At 41.5% G+C, this 23,927-nt stretch overlaps 1 protein-coding gene across 5 annotated transcripts in view; it reads left to right on the forward strand.

Annotated features, from left to right (window-relative positions):
- LOC122164592 (vacuolar protein 8-like) overlaps positions 1–23,927 on the forward strand; it is a 27,314-nt gene continuing 3,387 nt past the window's right edge. Inside the window, exons 1-14 of one of the 5 annotated variants that reach the window (XM_042826707.1) lie at positions 2–324; positions 424–660; positions 3,681–3,800; positions 4,719–4,838; positions 6,317–6,436; positions 10,449–10,571; positions 11,452–11,534; positions 12,682–12,807; positions 13,580–13,628; positions 14,552–14,685; positions 18,310–18,438; positions 21,003–21,117; positions 22,002–22,136; positions 23,778–23,903. In XM_042826707.1, the coding sequence (XP_042682641.1) occupies positions 435–660; positions 3,681–3,800; positions 4,719–4,838; positions 6,317–6,436; positions 10,449–10,571; positions 11,452–11,534; positions 12,682–12,807; positions 13,580–13,628; positions 14,552–14,685; positions 18,310–18,438; positions 21,003–21,117; positions 22,002–22,136; positions 23,778–23,903 (1,606 nt within the window). In that variant the 5' untranslated portion in view covers positions 2–324; positions 424–434. Of the gene's footprint in view, positions 661–3,680; positions 3,801–4,718; positions 4,839–6,316; positions 6,437–10,448; positions 10,572–11,451; positions 11,535–12,681; positions 12,808–13,579; positions 13,629–14,551; positions 14,686–18,309; positions 18,439–21,002; positions 21,118–22,001; positions 22,137–23,777; positions 23,904–23,927 lie in introns of all 5 variants that reach the window. The other 4 variants (XM_042826729.1, XM_042826724.1, XM_042826734.1 and 1 more) reach the window with 4 other exon arrangements.

Consider the following 23,927-nt stretch of genomic DNA (forward strand, 5'->3'; position numbering starts at 1 on the left):
CTTACAAAAACTGAAGTTGTTTTTTCCATCACCTCATTGCTTTTCTAGCTTCATGAAGGCTTTTGTGGATACTCCAGGAGTTAAACTCTGTTCTCCATGGAACGGGTTTAGGTCATCATCTTATTTTTCTTCAAGAAAAGGGAGGGTGTCTGTGCATGGCTCAGGTCCAGCCTTTTCAGTAATATTTGATAGACTGGGAGATCCACAGAAATCAGCTTTGTTGTGTAATGTAGCTTTTTGGGTGCAGATGCTTGACTCCTTCACAGCAGCTGCACAGCGTGTCATGCTGACATCTGTAACACTGGACAAACACCAAAGTGGCAAGTAAGTGCAAAACGTCAACAAGTTGGGGAAAAACTTTTTTTTTTCCCCATCTCTTTCGTTTTCCTCTTTTTTGTTGTTGTTTTTTTTTTTTTGCTGCTGTTGGAGCAAGAATGGGTCAGCTGTGTGGACGGTGCATGCAGCTGCTGCGCAGCTTCGTGGCCTTCGTTCAGAAGATGTCTTCGGAGCTGGTGCACAGCGTGAAGGAATGCTTAGCTCTGATAAGCGAGTGCTCCTGCTTGAAACAGAATGCCTCAAAGACCAGACAGCTGTACAAGCCCATGCTGCAGCCTCATGAGCGGGTGACAGCACAGGAATTTCTGCAGCAAATTGAAAGAGGTAAGTGCATTACGTTTTCAAAAGGATTGTGAAAGGGGAAGGAGAATCTTTTTGGGGGGCTGAAAACAGATTCCCGTCTGAACTACTCTGACATTTTATATTGGTGTAGGAAAGGACAGAACCACAGAGCATTTTCTTTGTGTATGGGACATCAAGAGCACGAGTGGCACAAAAGTAGGATTCAGGTAGAAGTGGTCTGTCCCTTTCTGCTGTACCACCACTGTTAAACATGACCCGTGTACATATGTTTAGTGAAAGCAAGTCCTTCTAGTAATTGAAGTTAACTTTTTGAGTCAGTCCCTGAAGCAACAAAGCTGGAAAGAGGACTGTGTTAACATTGGGCACTATAGGAGCCTGTTAGCAGGAAACAGCAGCATGGTCCTGGCTGAGTTGTTCATGTACATCTATGGTCTGGTGCAGAGCACCTGGAGCTGCACTGAAGTGCCTGTGCTGTATGTGGGAAGGCTGAGGACACCCTGGGACAAGTGCCATTGGGCTCAGAGGACTTCCCCAAACTCCAATAAGCTGATCTGACAATATGCACTTTTGTGTACATGTTTAAGGCACAGAGCTTGAACACAATCATAGGATTCAGCTTGAATCAAAGCAGACCCGTAAGTCTATGTTCATCTGTCTTGGGTGTTCTCTCAATCCTGTCTTAAGACACAACATATTAGGAGGAAAACTTTTTTTTTTTCAATTTAATTCCTACTGTCACAGAATGTTTTCTTGGATGAGTGTGTTTTGTCAGTTGTCCAACCTGAAAGCATTCTTGTCTCAATCTTGAAGAGGGGGCAGTTGCCTGTTGGTTTTTTGCTTTGACTTGCAGCTAATTGCATGTATTGTGTTAAGTTTAACAACCTTGGGCTGAAGGTAGTAGACAAAATTGCATATCCTTCTGCTTTCATGAACCGAGAGAGACATTTATTCTTGATGTAACACAGATAAAGTTGTTTGAAATGATCTGTCATAGAACAACTTTTGGAATGATTGTTGTGATGCTGACCTACATCCTTGAACTACACAAGGATTAACCTCAGCTGATATCCTTATTCGTTAACAGAGGGATCTCATGCTGTTAATATGTTTAATTAACTGCTGCATATGAAGCACTGGCAAAATCCCAACGTCCTAATATGTATATCCAAAATGGGACTTTACTTTTCAGTTTTGTTTGCAGTGAGAATCTTCCAAAGCTGAACAAAAAGCTAACATGCATTTATGAGTGTTTTGACAGTAATCCTGCTCAACTAAGAGATCAGGTGCAAGTAAAGAGTGGTCTGGAAAAAATGATGATAACATTATGGCCCCTTATGGCACCCACTAGTGCTTCTGAAAAGAATAAATGTATGTTTTCTTGAGAAATCCTTTCCTTTCTGAGATGGGTCTGCAAAGGTCCAGTTTGTCCTGACTTCTGAGGAGCTGGGATAGAGCAGCAGAGAGCCTTGAGCTTCTGTGGCAGCAGTGCAGAGTTGGCCACACATGCTCTTAGGAAGATCCCAATGTCTATGATAGGAGATACACAGTGCACAGGAAGAAGGACCAAGATTAGTTCTCTGAGTGGCTGAAGTCTGCTGCCAAGACAGGAGCAGAGTTTGGGAGCCTCAGAAAAAGAACTAGGACACGTACATCTTACTTTAGTACTCACCTGTGTATTTTATTCCAAGATGATATGAGCAAGCCCATCCTCAAATTTGAACAAATTATAATAAGCAGAAAGCCAACATTTGGATAGCTGAGTGCAAGGAAAGACTTTGTGATAGGTCATATTCATTTGTTAGCTACTTCAGCAAATGTTTGATAAGCAGGTGAAGATTTTGTGTGGCTTTTTCTTTACCATTCTCCCAAATAAATATGCAGAGATATCTGAGGGATTCGAGTAGTCACTGTGTAAGGAAGGGAACTAAAGTACATGAAGAGATCCTTGTTTTTTTTCTCAAGGTTTCTTGCACACGCTGATGGCTTCCCTTTGTGTTTATTGCTAACTATTAAATAAAACCAATCATTATATGAAGCAGTTGTTCTGTGGAACACACTTATCTAACCTTGAAGGTAAGCATTTGCTAATTCTTGATATGTCAGCAGCTTCTAATAGCTTAAGTTGTTGGCTGAGTTTCACACTGAGTCATGAAAGCTCTCAACCTTCACATCCCTCACATCCCTGATATCCCATGTGAAGAAAAGTAGCTAAATCTTGTTCTTCACAGAGATATTTCAGTCTTTAATGCACTTCCTAAATCGTATCTAAAGATGGATCATGTACTTGTGTGCTCTACCAGTCAATATTTAGTATATTACCTTTTCAACTGTTGATGCTGTTGAGCTCTGGATCAATGGCCGTTTTTTTTTCCTCTTTGCTGTTCCATTCCGTGCACTGTAAGCACATAAGGCAGTAACTTACAGAAATCATGGATGACTGCTATTGCTGTACTCTCAATGGCTATTGCTGAACATTTGGTTTATTCATAGAGGAACTATCATACTCGAGAACAGGTAGACACATGCTAGGAATTTGAGCCTGAGGCAAGCCCATTTGCAATCCACACTGATATTTCCTGAAATCCATTATTATAATACAAAGAATAGAAAACACAGCAAAAATAAGAAGTGGTAAATTAAAAATATGTTCTTGTTCTGTAGCTTATAGCTAAGAATGCTATTTTCAGTCGATACATTTTAACAAAAACCTTCTGTGATTCAGGAAGCAGTAGGAGTTTTATGGAGAAGAACAACACCTGCATTTATACTGGATAACATAAAAGTGTCTAAAGGTTATAATTTATCTTGCATCCAATCACTAGCTTCAAGAACTTCATTAGAGGCACTGCCAAGGACAGGTTATTCTGGGTTTGTTTATTGCTGCTGCTCCTGGAAATATGAAAAGTATACATGGGCTCTATGGAGCACATTCAGTACAAAAATCCTTGTACTTGTTCGATTGGCTGTAAACTTTAATTTCTTTTTGTAAACTATACTTTTTCGAGTGTAATTAAGACTGTGCTGTAACTGTATATCTTTAGGTTTTGAGATGTCACCACTGGGAAAGGACCCTCTGGAAGCCTTGAGGATCTTAGCTTTTTCTGAAAACCCAGGTCTACAGCAGTCTGCTGCTCTCTATTATTTGCATATGAGCCAGCACAGTAAGTTATCTCAATGCCTTAGAAAATTTCCACGTAATTATAAATAAAATCGTATTTTCCAACTGTGAAGCCTGCTTTGATTCATTAATCAAATTTGTTAATCAAAGCTCTATTTTTTTTCCTGCTGCATTTTTTACCAGGAAAAATGGAAATGCTGTCATTGCCATATGGGCAGAATCATTCTGGGTTTTGCTATCAGGAGATTATCTCTCGTGATTATAAAAACTGTTGTTTCTGTTGAAAACAAATCAGCAGACTCTGAAGTATCTAGAGTCAGTGTATTCTGAATCTCCTGAGAGCAACACACAGAGAATCTGGTGGCAGGAAGTGGTCATAGTGATCTTTTAAGGTTTTGCAGTGTATGAGTTTTTGGCAGAGGACAAAGCCCTAAAAGCTAGGCTGTAGTGGAGACACAAAGGAAACATTATGGTTTGTACCCACCACTCTGTGGGAGCCACTACTTGGCTCTTGAGGCAATTTGTGAACAGCTAGAAGTCAGCCTTGATATACCAAATAAGATTTCAACAAGAGTTTGGGTCCTACATAAGGGCAGAAATACCAGCAACAAGCAAGCTGTGGTTTATTTATTTGCTTTTTAGAATTGTACCTCAAGCTTTATCCTATGTATTTTTTTCTGGCTAAAAAAGTGCAGAATACTCAACATGAGGACCTGCTATGAGGTGGAATGACTTGTTTGGTAGCTAGGCATGTTGGTTTCCTTCCCATATTTTTGGAGTACTTGATTATTCAAAACCTTCTCAGGAAACTTGGCCTGTTTTGCCTGTAGCAATGTAATTTAAATGATGGAGAATACCATTCAACCCAGTTACAATAACAACTCGGGCCCAAGACCGAAAAGTGAAAAATGAGAGCAGTGTGAATGATGAGACTCCTGAGCATTTCCTTTTATTCCTGCAGTGAATGTTCCCCTGCCAGCAGAGCATCTAGAGCCCTTCTATGCCTTACTGCGCTCTGCTGACCTGGAGGTGCAACAGATGTCTTCTTTGTCCCTTGTCAACTTTTTGCTGGAAGGAAATAGTGAGTAATTAATAATGCATTTTCTATTCTAGTGCATCTCTTATGCAGGACGCAGTACAGAAGGAAGGCACTTCTCCATAGTGAGGTTTACATAGATCCAAATTCCCTTTTTTTGTCTTCTAGATAGGACAGATGTGAGTTCGCTTACAAGACACATAGATGCTGGGTATGTTAGGTCCCTTGAGCAATGCTATATCATGTGGCAAGTAATCTTGGATCTGTTTGCAAAGACTGTTATTTTTCTCAGGCTGGTGTAGGAATATCTGTACTACTTTCATAGAATCATAGAATCATAGAATGACAAGGTTGGAAACGACCTATAAGATCATCTAGTCCAACCGTGTCTTCATCACCATTGCCACCACAAGCACTAAACCACATCACGCAGCACGTCATCCAGACGCCTCTTGAACACTGCCAGGAATGGCGACTCCACCACCTCTCTCGGCAGACCATTCCAGTGCCTGACCTGTCTGAGAGAAGAAATTCCTCCTTATGTCCAATCTAAACCTCCTCTGATGCAACTTGCGGCCATTACCCCGTATCCTGCTCATTGTCTGGGAGAAGAGGCCAAATCCCTCTTCCCCACAACCTCCCTTCAGGAAGTTGCAGAGTGCAATGAGGTCTCCCCTGAGCCTCCTCTTCTCCAGACTGAACAATCCCAGCTCCCTCAGCCGCTCCTCGTAAGACTTGTGCTCCAGACCCCTCACCAGTTTGGTTGCCCTTCTCTGGACACGCTCCAGGGCCTCAACATTTTTCCTGTAGTGGGGAGCCCAAAACTGAACACAGTACTCGAGGTGCGGCCTCACCAGTGCTGAGTACAGAGGGATGATCACCTCCCTGCTCCTGCTGGCCACACTATTTCTAATGCAGGCCAGGATGCCATTGGCCCTCTTGGCCACCTTTTTCTTGGATTGAGGGCTCAGAAACAAATGCTTAAGAGATTACATTCATTTTCCTTTTACTAATTAACTGAAACTCATTCTTAAATTGCTCACAGTTTGGAAAAAAATGCTTAGATCTTTAGTATAATTGTCTTATAACTGTCTTATAACTATACTTATAAGACATAACTGTCTTATGTAGCTTCTGGGACCCATTTAATTGAGTTACTATCTGGGAGCTACAGAGGGCATGTTAAAAATATATTTATAAAGGTAGACTTCAGAACACAGAGAGCAGGTGAGCAAATTATGAACCTATTGGAAAACTGCAGTTGCAGTATCCAAAATGAACTGTATGTTTGAAAATAGAATTGCTGGTGGAAATATTTGGGAGCATTTGAACATCTCTTACATTCTTTCTTGAGTCTGACAATGAATCAAGCAAACCAAGTAAGAAATTGTAAGTGCCTTTCAGTCTGTTTCTATATTAGGTCTATTTTGCAAATAGACCGCAAAGGAAGGACATATTCTTCTAATGAAGGCTTTAACTATTTACTTTCTTGTTTGTCCATTTGTTTGTGAATCTATGAATAGTTGACAAAGAAATGGTTATCCAAATGGGTTTACTTGAGCCAATTCTGGATCTGCTTGAGTCAGAGGATCCCACTGTCCAGTGTAATTCCTGTGCCTGCACAATGACTTTAGCTGTTTCAGGTGAGTGTGCTGTTCTTCCCCTTTATCCTCTGCACTGAATCCATTCACCTTTTATGTCATATTTCCATATGATACCACTTTCTTGCAACTGGATTAAGAGTCAACAGATGCCACATTGGTATCTTTTCAGTATTCTTATTTCACAAATTCTTGAGATTCTGGTTAAGATCTTCTCAGTGCTTCTGGCCTTTTTTGTCTTACAATTACAAACCCTTTTTAGATTTCCAACCTAAATATATTAATGACTACCATATCCTAATTAGTGTCTATGCTGGTTTTTAACTTCGATATTTCTCCCTCCTTGATGTCTATACCAATGAAGATCTTTCATTTTATTAGAACGAGAAAGCCAAGTTCATTTAAGACTCCTTTTGTAAATTAGACTCTCCATTTATCTCCATAGCCCTTTTGGGTGTAAAGCGTATTTTCCAGAAATGGAACATAGCTATTTTGCAGTACCACAGACCTCAAGCATTGTTACAGTCAGAAGACATAAATAAGTGCTGCAGGAGTTTAATTTTGAATTTATCCCTTCTGAAAGACAGTGACAAGAAACACGCAATGCTTCAGCTGGGATCTCATCCATGTCTTCTACTGTGACATTCAGGAATATACTTGTCTGATACATCTGATGATAACATTTATGTCTTTTGCATTATGGTGTTGTTGTCATCCTGCAACTGATTTACCATTTAGACTTTATCCTTCTCTGCCGCTATTTTGTGTCATCACCAGTTTGTTGAGGGTCTGCAACAAAGCTCAACCACTGTTACCAAAAGTCATCGTGTTAGTCTAGCTTATTATGCCTTTCTCAAACTGCATTGTTCTTGTGTAAAGAATATGTAAAGGTCTGCTTAAAGCTTATAAATAATGCTTATTTCCCTTCCTCTCTTGTTTTTCTACCAAGTTCCCCTCAGCATGGGAAGCTGCCACCTGATCTCCCAAGAGGTTGTGAGAGATATTGTAGATGCTTAAACTTCCTCACTTAGGTACTTATGTTGTGAAGGGAGAGCGGATAAGCAGGATCCAACCATGTGAAAGTGCTAATTTGCTTTTTTTATTTCAAATTTGAGATTCCTGGGCATAGGAGGGCTTTTGTTACAGTTATATGTATAGTTAGTGGAGTTTTTCTTCTGAAGATCTATAGAGGCAGTTCCCTCCAGCTGTTTTAAGTAGTGCACAGAAAAGGGATGTCCTCTGGAACCTAAAGGTGTTAATTAGTATTGAGGGCACTCTGTCCCTCCTTGATGTCTCTGCTTAATCCAGGTTGCAGGGAACCCTCAGCCACTCCAGTTGCATTCTCTACTGAGGATGGTAACCCAACACCACTGCACACTCTGTAAGTACCAGTATACTTTTGAGCACAAGTAGACCACATTAAGCACTCAAGGAACTTGTAGCCTACATAAGAAAGCATATGCTGAACATAATGGTAGACAGTCCTGCAAATGCATAGGCTGGGTTGCTGCCTGGGACTTAGATCAGTTTTGAACATGTGTCTCAATTTGACTAGGATTTAAATGGACTGGATCCATTTATTTCTTCCTCAGAATATGTTTTGCTGCCACAGCAGTGAGACTAAAGCAAGAAGCAATTTGCTAGAGTTTATTTTAATTCTAACTCACATGCTCTGATATCTTAAAAGATCTGCTTGAGAAAACAATGTTGCTCAGTCATGACTTCAAGTATGCCATACATATTTGAGAATATTTTTTAAAAAATAAACATAGAAGCAGAACAAAACTGGAAAGATCCTTTAGATAGTTTTGAGGTGACTAAAACTTTAAATCCAAGAATGGCAACGTGTCTTAACTCTGCTGCAATACACATCCGTGGCTGTACAGGGTGAAGTTGTTTAGTAATGTGAGTGCAAGTTATACATGAATCTGGGATATGCAGTACTTACTGGCTGCCAGAAATAGCCAAAAACTAAACAACAAACAAGCTCATTTAGATTAAAAGGATTTCAAGGTCAGTTGGTTCCGACACTGGCATTGGATAACAGCAAGAGGACATGCGTACATCTGCAATTATCTGTCTCAATCTGTGAGTGGAAACAATCAGTTCTGGGATAAGAACTCTCCTCAGAGTAGATAAGAACAGAACTAAATGTTCACAGCAATAGTTTGGGGAGGCCATAAAGCTAAACAAAAAACAGTGCACATTCAAAGCTGTGCCATCAGGAGAATTTTAAAGCACACAAACAGCAGAAAGTGAAAGGAAAGAATTTATAAATGTGGGTTTCCAGATGGATTATTCAAACCCAGTTTGAGTAGATGTTAGTAATTCAGCTACTTTAGATTAGTATGTGGATACTCAAAAGGATGGTTCCCTTCTAAAAGCACTCTTGGGGAAATTGACTGCTGCACTGGCATCAGTGGAAGAGCCACATTATGTAGATTTTCTCCTCTGGAGATACTCTTCTCTGGAGATATTCAAGACCCACCTGGACACCTGCTTGTGCTGCCTGCTGTAGAGAGCCTGCTTTGCAGGGGGGTTGGACTCAATGATCCCAAGAGGTCCCTCCCAACACCTACAATTCTGGGATTCTGTGTGATCCTGTGATAAGCAGATGGGCTGTGGAGATGATAATAAAATTAGACACCATGGTGAGGTAGATATTTTCACCCATTCTGCCATAAGTTGATGAAACAGACAGTGTTCAGTGTTCACATTATCTGACTAAAACTAGAATGACAATGGAGGGAGGGATGAGGGAAAATGATTTATGCAAAAACAAAACCAGCAAATCCACAATAACAGGCTCTAAGAAAGATGGTGAAGCTGAATTTCTCAGCTAGTGAATCACCAAAAGAAAAGGGAAAAAAGAGTTTTATGGTCATAGAGGTTTCTACTCTCCCACAGTGAGAGTGGGTGCTCCAGTCACTCCCAGGTGAGAGCAGGGTGCCAAGCCTATGTGCCACCACCTCCACCAACACAGGCTGCATGAGCCCTCCCACCACTGCAGGCTTCCAGTATCGATCACCACTGTCATGGAGCTTTCATTTTCAAATCAAACTGTTGTTTTTTTCTTCTTAAAGGAAGAATGACCTTTGAGGCACACAGTGGCTCAATTTTGTCATGGTCATCTGCTTCCTTCAGAAGATCTTTGGACTGGAAATGTGTCCCAGAGAGGCTCTTTCACATGAGAACGTAGGCTCTCCTTACCCTATCCTAGAAAGGAAGGTGAAAGAAAAAAAATGCCCAAATTTTGTCCAGACATTTGTAATGCCCTTGCCAAAATGCGAGCTTTTCTTCCTCACTCATAATTAATGGAGTGTATTGTGTGAAAGAATGAGGAAGGATCAATATCTGGATGCTCAATCCTTTTGTCTCTCCTCTTCATCCAGTTTATTAGAGTTTACATCACATCAGACTGGTTTGCATCAGATGGAGCTGCACTAAATAATTTCTGCTTCCACTGTGGGAAACAAAAGAACAGTACACATTATGGATTATACTGGAGAAAGACTTATTTACAAAATCGACCTGAAAATTTCACCTGAGTAAATGCTTCCCACGTGACACAGATATTTTTAAATAGGTGGCTTTTCCCAGAGCAATTATTTCACTCAAAAATGAGAGTATTTTTTCCATTACAAAAGGTCTTTCTTTGAGTATAAACATATATATATGAAGGCAAAAAAGGACTTAATCTGGAATACTAAACTGATCCCAGCTGAACTGTGCTTGAATAGATATCCTTGACTATCTGCATGTGTGTGCATCAGTTCCTTAGTGTAGAACAGCTCCAGGAATAGATGTTTTGTTCTCATAAATCTCTAAGTTTGTTGGCACCTGAGGGTATGATCTGATCCAAATACTTACACATTTCTTGCTTGCTTGTGTTTCATGTTTCTCTTACTAGGGTTCCAGAGACTGGCCATTGTTTAAACAGTCTAGAAATGTACATAAATGAATCAGTACTCCAAAAAAAGTCAGTCCTTCCAGCTGTCCTGCTCCTGACTCTAGATAAAAGGATACATTGCGGCACTGTCATTTTTTTCCCCAGAATCCAACCGAGAGGCTATCGCTGCTGCTCGAGGAGTTACACCTTTACTGTCTCTTGCCAACTCCTATGATCCTAGAGTACAACAAAATGCAGTTGGTGCTATTCTCAACCTTACGCAATCAGGTACTTTCTGACTAATGGTTTAGCTAACACTCCTGAAAGAAAATTCCTCAGCAGTAGAAAGACACAAATTGAAAGGATTAAGATAAGAACAAAAGCTTATCTGCACAATAAGTTATTCTATACAATGTTTGCATATTGTATTCATGATGATACCATAGCCTGATAATTTCCGTTGGCCTCTCCTTAGCTAGTGCAGAGCCATTTTTACCTAAACCCAAAATAGGAAGGCTTGACTTTTGAACTCAAAGAATTCAATGCAATTCAAAACAAGCAATTACAATATTAAAGAAACAGAAATAATGATTATTTATTTAAGAAATATTTTGGTCTAAAAAACTATCAGCACATTTGGTAGTACTTTGTAGCAATCCAACAAGGATTATCCAAATTTGTCCTGCACGGTCAAGCTGTGGTATTGTTTAACTTGTATCTCTAACTCAAATGTTGGATGATTCAAAATACGCATGACACTTTTATCCCACACAGCTAGATGACATGCTCCTAAGGAATATCTTATTTTTATACAGTGAGGAGAATGACTGGCAATAACTTTTACAACTATTACACTTCTGCTTTTATTGTTTGTTTTACATGGAAATCTGTGTGCTGAATATCATGCTTGGTTTTTCATATTCTCCACCAGATCAGATTCTCTCAATAGGCTTTAGCAGAAAACCAGTGCAGGCTTAACCAACCAGTCCAGGTCATTTTGCTAAAATGACTGCACACTACTGTCTTAAGCCAACTCTAAATGGTGTGCTCTGATGTTTGGATAAGCATAATCACTCTATTGTGCATATCCTTGTTAAATAATGCCTCCAGATGAGAGAGAGGGAAGGGAAAGGACACACTAACAGAACTTTGTTTTCTTAAATGGCAGAGAGGATCCAACTGGTCTTGTGCAAGGAAGGAGCCCTGCCAGTTCTCACCTTGCTGTTGGAGTCCCCTGACTCAGAAGTGCAGGTATGGCACAGGTCAGATTTTCTAACAAGGATAGTGTGACTGTAGGGAGAGCACAAACTACAGAACTGGGAAATGCAAAGGTAGAGGGAGGGGAAAGCTCTGCAGAGAAGCAGAGTGACATGTGAGTGCATGTTGGAGGAACTCAGCTCAGTCAGACAACATCTATTCAAAGCACGTGATTTGTTTAGCTCCACAGAGGGTTTATAAAGCCAGCACATATAGTAATACATGCACACAGTTTTTAAACAGCTACCTTTCTGTGTCTTTTGGACCATCAGATCAGCTGTTGATAGGCCTGCTCATCCTTGCCTTCTTTGATCTTCCCCTCTAAACAATTCTGCTAAGTATTTTAGAAGGAAAAACTTGCAAAGAAATTTTTTCTCATTATTTGGGATGTCTGGGAACTCTTTCTGTTTTATGCTTACCCCAGACATCTTGCATTTGTGCACAGTTAACAGAGTTGCTTCTTGGTTTCAAGTATGCTAATGAAAACTATGAGTCAGATTTGTAAACTTTAAAGTCCACTTGTTCATTCAGTTTGTCTGAGAAGCACAGGATTACTTCCTCCAGTCTTCTCCTTGGCTCAGTTGTAAATGTCAGAAGTAATGGATCCTCTGGAACTGCTTTCTGCAAACTGTATCAGCATCACCTAGTTCTCCTGACATTCATCTTAAAATTTCTTTCTCTGCAGTTCAACCTGCTCCTTCTAATTATACCTCCCAAGTAGCACATGTTTTAATTTGTATAATCTTCTCTGGAATTCATGTTTAAATCTTTGGAAAATGATCTCTTGGCATGCTAGGGCAGTGACAACATCCGTTTCCAGTCAACCAGTGTAAATATACAGTGCAGTCCACGTAGATGAGCTAAGGTAGGTGTCAGCTGAGGAGTAGCTGCAGTAGTGCAGGACATTCCCAGATACCAGGGAGCACATGGCTGCTGTTGTAGCAACAGCAGATACAGCACTGTTCTTCCTGAGCCCACTCAGGCTGTTATTAGGTCTGCCTCACAAAATATTTGAAGATGAAAAAGCACTGTATTTTCTTCAGCTCTCAATCTAAGCATTTCTCCAATTTAGTTTGATTCACTTCAGTGTTGTCATCACTGTGACCACCTCTCCTCCTATTTTTTTCCCGTCTCTCCGCAGTATTATAGCTGTGCTGCCCTAAGCAACATAGCAGCCAACACTCAGCACCATGAGGCCATGCTGAGAATTGGTGACAGATTCCTGCTGCGCATGCTCATCTCTCTTCTGTCTTCCTCTGTGGACAAGGTAAAGCTGCAACCCTCTCTTTACATGAAGGTTTAGCATCAGAGTACAGCTATAAAGCTGGGCTTTCAGTTTCAGTCTGGTACACTTCTGCTTATCTACTGCACAGTTGGCTCTATGACATCTTTCCCACAAGGAAAGACACACATTAAAACATAGTAGGTTCTGTGAGTGCAACGTTTGGAGAAAGAAAAGGGAATCATTAAAGCCCTGGACACTACCTTTAGGCGAGGTGCCCTATTTTCTTTAAACTTGAAACTGCACATGAAGTGCTCTGCCCAGGCTCTCACACTTATGCTACTTCTCCCTTTTTTTCCCTTCTTTGTGATATCCTTAGCTTTGACTACATGGCTCCAAAGAATAACATCTAGAAAATCTTGCTTTGCTGGGAGCCACTCTCTTAAAAAACTTCAGCAAGGCTCAATTCAGAATTTAAAGGATAAAGCCTTGAATTCTGTGTTGGCTCTCCTAGTTGAAAAAGAAAATAAATGAGACAAATTCAGTCTGTACATTTTCCTATAATTGATTTGACATTCCAAAAATAATCCAAAAACTGAACTCCATTGGCTCTTCCTCATCAACAGCTTATCTAGGGGAAGTTCAAACAAACTCATTAAAAAAAAAAGGTTAAAAAAAAAAAGGCCCAAAATTTGTGCTCTGAAGATAGTGTGATAGCTTGCCAGCATTGTCACATTTATTTTGAGTACAGTAGCCAAGAACACACTTTACTGAAACCACTCTTTTTCTCTCTTTTTCTTTTTCCCTTTGGCACAAGAAGGTTTCAAGCCAGGCATGCGTTTGCCTAAGAAATTTGGCTACCAGGGGTAAGTACCATGTTAGAGATAAACGAACCACACTATTTCTTTTCCTTTCTCTCTCTGGCTTTTGTAATGAGCATGGTGGGTTGGCAACTTTTCCCATTAAAAACAGAGACATCTTCATTTTTGCATGTTAGTTGGATGCTGCAGGAAGAGAGAGGTTCTGCGTGCACTCAACTAAACCTGCCCAAGGCAACAAGAGGTAGTACCCAAAGGGAGGGAGCCAGCACATATCTTGTATGCACGGGCCTTTTGCTCCCCTCCACATTTCCCAGTCCTTATAACCCTGATTAGGATAAAACATCTCCTGAAATTGATGCTTGAGTGGGGCCTGCCCTCTCCTAAGGCATGAATCTCTCATTAACCGTAATTCGCTCCCAAGCATTTGTCATCCTCTTAAAAAAAAATCCTATCCTGTTAAGTACCCCAATCCATTTCTACAACATGCTCTGGAGATGAAAGCAGAGGAGCTGCATGTTCAGCACTAGAGTCCTAGGGCCCAGAGTAAGCTGTTCATCTAGAAATTGTGGAGGCACCTTGCTATCAAGCAATCGCAGTGATGGTGCGGCAGGGAGTAAAGGCCCTGCTCTTTGCTCCTTGGTGTCTCTGGTCTTCGAGACTTTGAGATTGCTATGTTGTAGAAGGACAGTGACTGAGACAGGCGTGTGTTCAAGGAGGTCTGTCTGCCCTTTTACAGAGTTTCAGGCCAATGAATTGCTCAGAAAATGCCCCTCATTTTTTCTCACAGAGGTTTAGACATAAAATGAAGGGTGTCCAAAGCTACATACTGTTCTCAAACCTGTATTAATTCTTGGCCTAATAAGCCAGACCAAATGAGGTTTAATTTTTATAACAAAACACCGAGCACTGTCTTCTACCACCTATTCCCTCTAATGTCCTCACACTTCATCATCACCTTCTCCACACAGCAGACACACAGGCAGAGCTGGTTGCCAAGGATGTCCTGCCCAGGCTGTGCTCTCTCCTGGTGTCCAGCAGTGAGGATGCGTGTCGTGCAGCTGTCGCTCTGCTCTGGGTGCTGTCCCAGCACCCACATAACCAGGTATGGCAGCTTGTCCCCTGAGAGCCAGAGGGAAAGAACAGTTCTGGCCACTGCCTGCATTAACACTGTTACAGCATTCTGTGAGATGTGCTAGGACGCTCTGTGAGATCTCCCAACCTTTCCCGTTTCTGCCCCAAATGATGAGGTTTTGCTAATCCAGCTGCACTGTCTCTTCCCAAGGAGACTATCTGTTGTGGTGAGTGGCAAGCTGGGAATCCCATAGTTCATTGGATCACCTGTGAAGAGGCCCTGGGGAGGGAAAAGGTAGAGATGGGTGTCAGATTGCTTGGCTGGGTGGACACCACCCTGCACTCCCTGTGTTCCCCTCGTTCTCCAGATTGTCAGCAGACATTCTTTTTCTTTTTTTTTTTAATTAGACTTGAGATAATTTAAAAGTCCATCAATGTTTAGCTAATTCAATAGAACTTTCCTGTGACTCTTTGTGTCCTCAGGTACAGAATGGTTTCTTTGCCCATGTTCAAAGCAAACGCTACCATTCAGCAGTGTAATGCCATGCAAACACATGAAGAACTCTGGCTAAAAATAAACTGCAGCAAACAACCAACACAAGCACGCCTGCTGTACTTTCATCCTCCACATGAAGCACCAAATTGCTAAGTAGTGGCAGACATTATTATTACCATTTTTAAACATGCTTTTCCATTCGAGTGATAAAGTCATCCTTAGGAACACAGATATGAAATGTTTTTGTTAGGTGGCTTAAGCTAACAATAATCTCATGGGGGAGAGCTGGAGTTCGGGCAGATAAAGGAAAAAAAAGAAAGCAAGGACCTTTCTTGTCACACTACTGTAAGCAGCAGTGACAGCCTCAGTGACAACAGCTGGGCCCAGGTGGGGCTGAGACTTGGAATTTCCTCAGGGCACTGGAGACCTGGTGCCTCACATCCTGTCGCATGTACATGGCACAGTATGAAATGAATTGTGCCTCCTCTAACTCAGGGACATGATGGAAAAATTGGGAAAGCTTCATGCCCATGGAGCCACAATCAGAGAACCGAGTTTTCCAAAGGTTTTGTGCAGGCCACATTAGCACCACGTGTCCTTGTGGCATGTTGAACTGTCTGCTGCAACTGAATGCAATTTGATCTTAGCAAGCCTACTGCTGAAATATTGCTGGGGGTGATTGCACAGCAAAAATCCAATCACATCTATCGTTTTTTTGCAGTGAGCAAGCAGGGCTGTCCCCAGGGAGCGAGGGATCCACGTGCTCTGAGGAGGGGCTGACCTCACTCTCCCCAGGTCTCCCCATCTCTGTGGCCTGGATTTTCAAGGCCTTTAAAGGTTTCTTTCACTCACCCAGGCTGAATTCTGAGCGTCTGAAAGAGGGACTTCTCCATGGGAACAGCTGTTAGGAAACAAACCACCACACAAAGCTAACCTTTACCACCGAGTCAAGTGATGCTTGAATTACAGCTAATGCTGCCAAGGATACAATAGGGCAGGATTCATCTGCCCTTTCATTACCATGAATTAAACCCTCAGGAATGCTTCATACTAGCTCCCGTCCCTTCCTTCTGGTCACTGTCCTGGCTGCTGACAGTGGTTCCCGGGGAGCACTGAACAACTTCTCTCTTACAGGGGAATTTTATTCAGTTCTCCAAAGGACAACCCAGCCCTAAAATTCTAAGGAAAGAGTCAGTGTCTGTGGGAAGTGGTCTTTAAAGTCACATTCCTTTGACAAGGATGTGTCAGCTCCAGGTGATGCTGCTGACTTTCCATTCCAGGCACAAAGAGCTTTGCTTTTCCATCGAGCTGCCTGATGAACACGATAATATTCATCTTGACAAGCACTGTCTACCCAAGGATTTTGAGCACAGCATTGCAATTCTTAGCACAGTTCCTGCTGGAATGCTTTTCCTTACTCTTTTATTTTGAACCTGAGGAGAAGTTTGGTCAGTACTCACTTGAACCACCAAACCACTTGTACTCAGAGTTCTCTCCTGAGCCTCTCATACTGCGCAGGACCAAGCCAACTAAGTCTGGATCCCAGCTGCATGCCTGCCAAGGAGGCTCAGCAGAATTCAGAGTACTGTCACTTGCTGGCATAAGTCTAAATAGATGGAAGAGGCTTGGCAGGAAAGTCATTACATATTGGAAAGTTCATTTAGAGTCTATAGACAATTTCCTCCTCTCGTGCTGTAGCAAATTAAATAAGGATACTACAGTCAATAGGATAACATAGAAAAGAGGACATACAGTCAAAAAGCACAGAAAACATTAACAGTAACTGAAATGGATGATCTAAAATTATGTGATTTCTGCTTTTAAGGACAAGTAAAAACAGAGAAAGTTTACAGCAACACCTACATACAGGATTCTTTAATGCTCTGAATTTTGCCTTTTCCATCTACTTCCATGTCTTATCTTAATACTGCTGGTTATGACAGTGCTTAAAATAAACAGAAGTGAAGCTGTCAGGTGACATGAAGAAAAAAATAAATATATCACAGAATCATAGGGATTGGAAGGGACCTCTGAGATCACATAACCTGCTAAAGCAGGTTCCCTACAGTAGGTTACACAGGTGGGTGTCCAGGTGGGTTTTGAATATCTCCAGAGATGGAAACTCTGCAACAGGAGAGCCTGTTCCAGTCACCCTCTGTCACCTTTGCAGTGAAGTTCTTCATCATGTTAATATGGAACTTCGTGCTCCAGTTTGTGCCCACTGCCCTTCATTCTGTCACTGCACTCTACTGAAAAGAGTCTGGCCTCATTCACTTGACTTCTGCCCATTAGATATTTATGAGCATCGACAAGATTCCCCCAAAGTCTTCTCCAGGCTGAGCAGTCCCAGGTCTCTCAGCCTTTCCTCATAAGGGAGTTACACCAGGCCTCTAATAGACATATTTTGTCATTTAACCCAAGCGAAAGAAAGATGCATGTTAAACTTTTAAAAACTTCCTTTTGTGCTTCTTCAGTGGTCCTGAAGCAGATTTTCAAGTTCAGAATTATCCTTTTTTTTTTTTTTTTTTTTTTCTCCAATTATACATAGGACCAGTTATTTGTTTTACACCAAACATACAAAAGTGTCTCAATTTCTAAGTAACAGAAATAAAATAGTCTGCTACACAAGAATCACATAAAGAACAGATAAAGGAAAAGGTTCCCCAAGAGGAAATCTTACATTGCTTTCAACTGTAGACCTAACCCAAATACTGCTGAGCAACCTACCTGGCTGGTGCTGCAAACCCATTTGATATGGGAGAAAAACTACTTTCAAGGGGAAAACTTAAAATTCCTCTAAAATGTCCATCAGAGAATAGAGAAACGTGTACTGTCACAGAAGATGCTGTGTCAGAGCACTTTACTGATCACAAGTTGGCCTAAATGTACAGTCCATTACTGTTGGCTAAGCTGCTGGGATACTTAAAGACACAGTGCTGCTGCTGTTGCATCTCCATAATTTTCCCTTGCCAGACAGTAGGTCATATTTTGAGAGAAAAGGCACTGGTCACAACCACTTAGCTGTTGGCTTAAATGAACCGAGTAATGCTTTTCTTGCAGAGCTAAGTCCAACCTACTTACTGTTTGCTGCTAAGTTTCATCGCTGCGCTTGGCATTGTCTGTGTGGGATGTAATGGAAATGCTGGTTGCTTTTCTCAGGATGCTCTGGTGTGCACTGAGCTACTGCAGAGCCTGGGGATGCTCCTGTCAGTGCACACAACAGACCCTGTGATTGCTGGCCACGCTGCTTGCATCATCAAAAACCTGAACCTTTCCAAGAACAGACAGGTGAGTACCATTTAGGTTTTTTTTTACTGAATTGTACCCGAAGAGGTTGCAGTTACACTTAGAAAGAATCAGCATTACCCACAGAAAGATTTTCTCGTTATTATAAAATATACACTAAGTATAATTTGCACGAAAATGTGTTTATGAATAAAAGGACCTCATGTGTCATAACAAAAGTTATCTTTCCATATTTTTTCAACACAATACAAACATGCTAAAGAAAACAAGAAATGTCTGATTTTCCTGTGAGTGATATGCTTACTTAATTTGAGTGACCACATCGTAGGGACAAAACATATTTTGAACAAAGATCATTCAAACTAATTTAAGGAACCATCCAGGAGAACCCCTGGTTGGTTAGAAACTGAATCCTGATTTTCTAGCTGTCACTCTTCATATACCTTTAGTTACCTGTTTACAGGTATTCAGAACTGATCTAATTTCACTCACTCCCAGTACATGTTGTGCCAAGATGCTATCAAGGCTTCCATTGCTGAATTTGCTTCTAGTGAAATCCATACCTACAGATGCACTTCCCTGCTCATTTTCCAATTACAGCTAGTTGCAGAGACTGCTTTGCTTAAATGTCTCCAGTGTCTGAAACAAAATCTTTTCTACATGTGATTTACCTGATTTCAGGTTTAGGGACATTTTGTCCTTTCTTTTTTCGTACTGATAATTCTCATTCTTGCAGTTCTTGTCTTCTGCTGAGTTTTGTCCAGATTTGGTTAGGCTGAAGTACCAAACCATAGTACAAAATAAAGTTGTCCCTACTGCAAAGACTGTTCTAGCAATCCTTCGCCTGCTTTCCCATGATATAACAGAGCACTCAGTGCAACAGGAAGAGATTTAAACCATCCAAGAGGAAAACTTTGCTATAAAACTATGAACCTAACTAATAATGAGCAATGGGACAAACCTTTCAGCACGTCTTAAGCAGGGATTGGAAATGTCAGTTTCCAATAAAGCTTTTCACTTACATTAGCAAAGATAGGAATTAAAATAGTTCTTATAGTTGTGAAATCAATTTTTGCAAGGAAATGCATTTCTTCAAACTCAAGGCCCACAATAAGAGTGAAAATGGACCATGCTTTCAAAAGCTGCTTTAAAAAACTACCACATTTATCAGTTAGGTTCGGTGACTTTATTCTGTCCTTGGCAGGGAGCTGGTTCATCTTCATGAAAGCACTGCAGGATGCCACGTAACGTATTTAGCACTCACTTCAGAAGTGAACTCACAGAAATGAATAGGAGCGCCAGGCTTCCAAGGTCAATTCTAAGACACATAAGAGTCCTTGTCACAAGAGGGGAAAAAAGCAGTGGTTTTGTGTCAGCAGGACACAGGCTGTAGCAGCTTTAAAGGCAGCAGTCTTGAAGCCAGCTTCGGCCGCTAAGCAGCAAGTTAAAAATTTGCAATATAAAATTAGAATACAAAAGAAGATATTCTTTTTGTTGATGGCCATCTGAGCTCCCTCATGGAGTCATAAGCAGGTCGTATCTTTAGGATTTTCCTATGAGCTGGAGATGCAACTTCCCTAATTAAGTCTGATGACTTGTTCAGAATTCATTCCTTGGTCTCAAGGGCTTTTTGTCCAGGTTTGCACAGGCTCACCCTCCTCTGTTTTCAACTTGCTATCTAAAACATAAACTCCAGTGCAGAGATACCCATGACGTTTGGGGCGTAGCAGATGCAAACTAAAAAATAAGGGATAAACAGAAACGTATAATATGTAACAACTCTGCAGAAACAAAACTCACCTTTGCTTGTCACATTCCCTCATATTTCCACAGATCAGAGCATTTCAACACCAGAAAGCTTTCAAAGCCTCAGATGCAAAGAAAATGATAAACTTCCACATGCTTAGCTCTGGAGCACTCATTAATTTGCTGCAAGTCTTTAGCAAATGATAGCCTGATTGTAATATACAGCCTGACACACTGGTAATAGGTCAAAGAAATCCTTAAGCTCCAAAGTGATCTGTGATCATGAAAACATTCCATAGAGCAAGCCCTGGGAAACACTTAAAATCAGGTGATCTCTGGCTGCGGTCCCTGGGTGCGCTCTGCCCACAGCAGAGGAGGCTGAGGGGAGGCCTCATAATGGCTGCAGCTCTTCACAGAGCAGAGGGACAGCACTGATCTCTGCTCTCTGTGATAGCGACAGGGCTCGAGGGAACAGCATGGAGCTGTGTCAGGGGAGGGCTGGAGTGGATGTTAGGGAAAGGTTCTTCACCAGAAGGCGCTGGGAATGGAACAGGCTGCCCAGGGCATTGGGCGCAGCCCCAAACTGCTGGAGTTCAAGGGTGATTAGATATATGGTTTAGATTTTGAATGGTGCTGTGTGGAGCCAGGAACGAGACTCAATGATCCTTGTGGGTTCCCCCCAGGATATTCTGTAAATCTATGGTTTGTCACTTGGCTGTATTAGAGCTGGGAGAAGAGACATTGGCATTACCATTGTCTTATTCCTCAGTATTGCAAAGAGATACTAAGTATTTCTAAAGCACTTGGACACCATCAAAATACGATGGAAGTGCTGAATGTTTATCTTTTTCTCATTGCAGAGAATCATTGAGAGCCCATGTGTTGAAGGTCTCCTCCAGACCATGCTTTCTATTGACATTGAAGAAAACTCTCTTCATTATGTGACGTCTTGCCTTGCTGAGCTGGCAAAGCAAGGTAGGGAAATAGCTTCACCAGAAATGGCTTCTTCTGAGAAGGGCACACATCCTTTATTAATTCTAATGGGAGTTGAAACCGAGATCTTTCTTATAAATTTACTGGGAGTTTTACCATCATATGCAAGGAGAGAAAGATCCAACTTACCCGTTGGTGACACTGGCTCCATTATTTGCATTTTTTTTCTGTTGAACTGCTTAATTATTATTTTGCTTAAAACTTTTTGTGCCAAACTTCACTGCCATACATACATATTGTTATCTGTAACGTCACCCAATTTCTCAGCTGAATTCATTTCACAATGCCAGAAGCTAATCTAAAAGGATAAAGAGACTAAAATACCAAGTGTGTTTATCTCCTTGAATTTATTGCACATGGATTTTATAAGAGATCTCAAATTACCATCCCTCAACAAACAGCTGTCCTCATGACACAGAGGATAAGTATAAACTTCCCCATCTCACTCTGGGACTGGATATCATCTGTCAAACATTTCCTCTCTTGTAACTGCCATGCAACTGATGACATGCCTCATTTAGTTCCACAAGAGGTGCTCAGCAGCTGCAGGACAGAAACAACTAGGCCAGAGTGGATCTTGAGTTTAAAAGGATGCATCCTTTCAGAACACAAACCCAATGATATAAAAATCCAACAGGCTTTCTATGAATTGAATCCATATACCCTACTGAGAGCATAACTTCAAGACATGGCCGTATTTTACGACTTGGAAATACTTATTTGCAAAAGTTCAGCACTTATTTTGTTTCTTCAATTCTCTAAAAGATTTCCTACTTAGACATATGGGTTCTGGCAGATTAGTCACACTTTTTTAGGGCACTGGATTTTCTATTTTCAGACTACTCTCCCACCTTTTTGCCTTCTAGAAGGAGGCACATTATGCATGGTCAAATGGATGAATGAACCCTTGACAAAGCGCTTGGTAAGACTGGCTGGCCAACGGGAACATACCGAGACATCCTTTCAAGCTGCCTCCATCATCCAGCACATGATAGATCACGGTAACTGTCACACAGCATTAACTGTGCTTTCAAAGGCACTTATGGTTGTCTGAAGTGAAATGAGTCTTTTTCCGAAAGAGTTAATTGACAGGTGCTGAACAACCTTTAACATTCCTCCATCATCCTCCATCTGGTTTCAGCCAATTCATTAGCACAAAAGAGCCTCCAGTCACCCTTGAAATACACACTTAGCCATGAAAATAGACCTTAGCCAAAGAGGGTCTGGGTGAGGTGTTTGCTGCCCTCTTTAAGCACTTCTATTCTGCAGAGCTAGTTTCTAAGCCAATTCTGAGGTCCTTAAAGAGAGGTTTAAGTAGAAAGGTGGGATGGTGTAAAATACTCCTTACTAAAGAAACACATTGCAGACAAGAGGCATTGCTGCATCTTTGTTTGATTCTCTCTGCCAGCACATATACAATATGATGGCATCCCCTCATATTGGAACAGAGGCTGGAAGGGGAAATTGCAAGGGCATGGATAGTTGTTGTAATGCTATAATAAATAGGATGATGACAGCAGGGTGGCTATAGCAAATAAGAAGAAACTCAAATACAGCAGCCACAGATGTAGGAATTGTAGACATGTACTATTTCTCTCAGAAAGTGGTCAGGCACTGGAATGGCTGCCCAGGGAGGAGGTGGAGTCGCCATCCCTGGCAGTGTTCAAGAGGCGTCTGGATGACGTGCTGTGTGATATGGTTTAGTGCTTGTGGTGGCAATGCTGATGAGGAGACGGTTGGACTAGATGATCTTATAGGTTGTTTCCAACCTTGTGATTCTATGATTCTATGATTCTATGAAATGAAGGAAAAGAGCTGCTTACCTTCGGAAAGCGTCAGGTAGGCAGGGATCTCCAACAAGAGATGCTCTCACCTCCACTGCCAACCCTTCAACGAGGTCTGGGAAGGGGTAGATCCTGGCTTCACCCCTTCTGGTCACTCAGGTGCATTGCATTCACCTGAACTTACCTGGGTTGGCCCTGCCTTCCCACCAGGTGCTCAATTACTGCTTCAGGTCATGACTTAGCATTTCCACTACAGTTGTATTCCAAACTTTTAGATCAATTCCTCTGCCCAACCAGCAAGAGGAAGATGAAACAGGATCATCAGGAAGGTGAACCAAACACTGCTGTTTTAATTCTTGAATAGATTAGCAGGAACAATAAAGTGTCTTTTTAGAAGGTAGCCTATGTTTTAAATTTCAGTTACAGATAATGAAGAGAGCATAATTTTAATGAGCAGAAGACAAGTACTTTTATGACCACTTGCTCTGTGCAGCTGAGCATTTCTTAGATCTGCAAGAAAAGATGTTCAGAGCAAAGCAGTGATGGAGTCCAGCAGCAGCATGCTACATTGGTCAGTGTGAGAAGCTGATCAGCATATGTGTCAGCACGTGTAGCAAACAAGGACAGGCTCCCTGGCAGAGCTGCCCCCTCTGCAGAAATCCCCCACATCAATTCCATGCAGAACCAGTGCTACCATTAATGGCTGCAGGTGGAAGCCCTTTGCCATTCTCTGCAGTGACACAGGTTGTAACTGAAGGCAGATCTGTCATTAACAATCTGAAGCGTTGTTACATTAGACAGCTATGGAAGTATTTTAAAAGCTCCTGCTGATCTCCAGTTATTCTTCTATTTATGCAGAAAAGATGATGCTTTTGTTGAAGTGTCACATCATTGAGATTCAGGCCTACCTCAGGAACTTTCTTACCCACCAAGAGGTTCGCTTCCAGCAGCTGGCCATTTCCACATTCTGCAGACTGCAGGCAGGTACGTCTTCATCGCCAGGCCAAA

This window comes from Centrocercus urophasianus, unplaced genomic scaffold, assembly GCF_019232065.1.
Source record: "Centrocercus urophasianus isolate 14NV4802_14NV808 unplaced genomic scaffold, USGS_Curo_1.0 seq_10, whole genome shotgun sequence".
Lineage (NCBI taxonomy): Eukaryota > Metazoa > Chordata > Aves > Galliformes > Phasianidae > Centrocercus > Centrocercus urophasianus.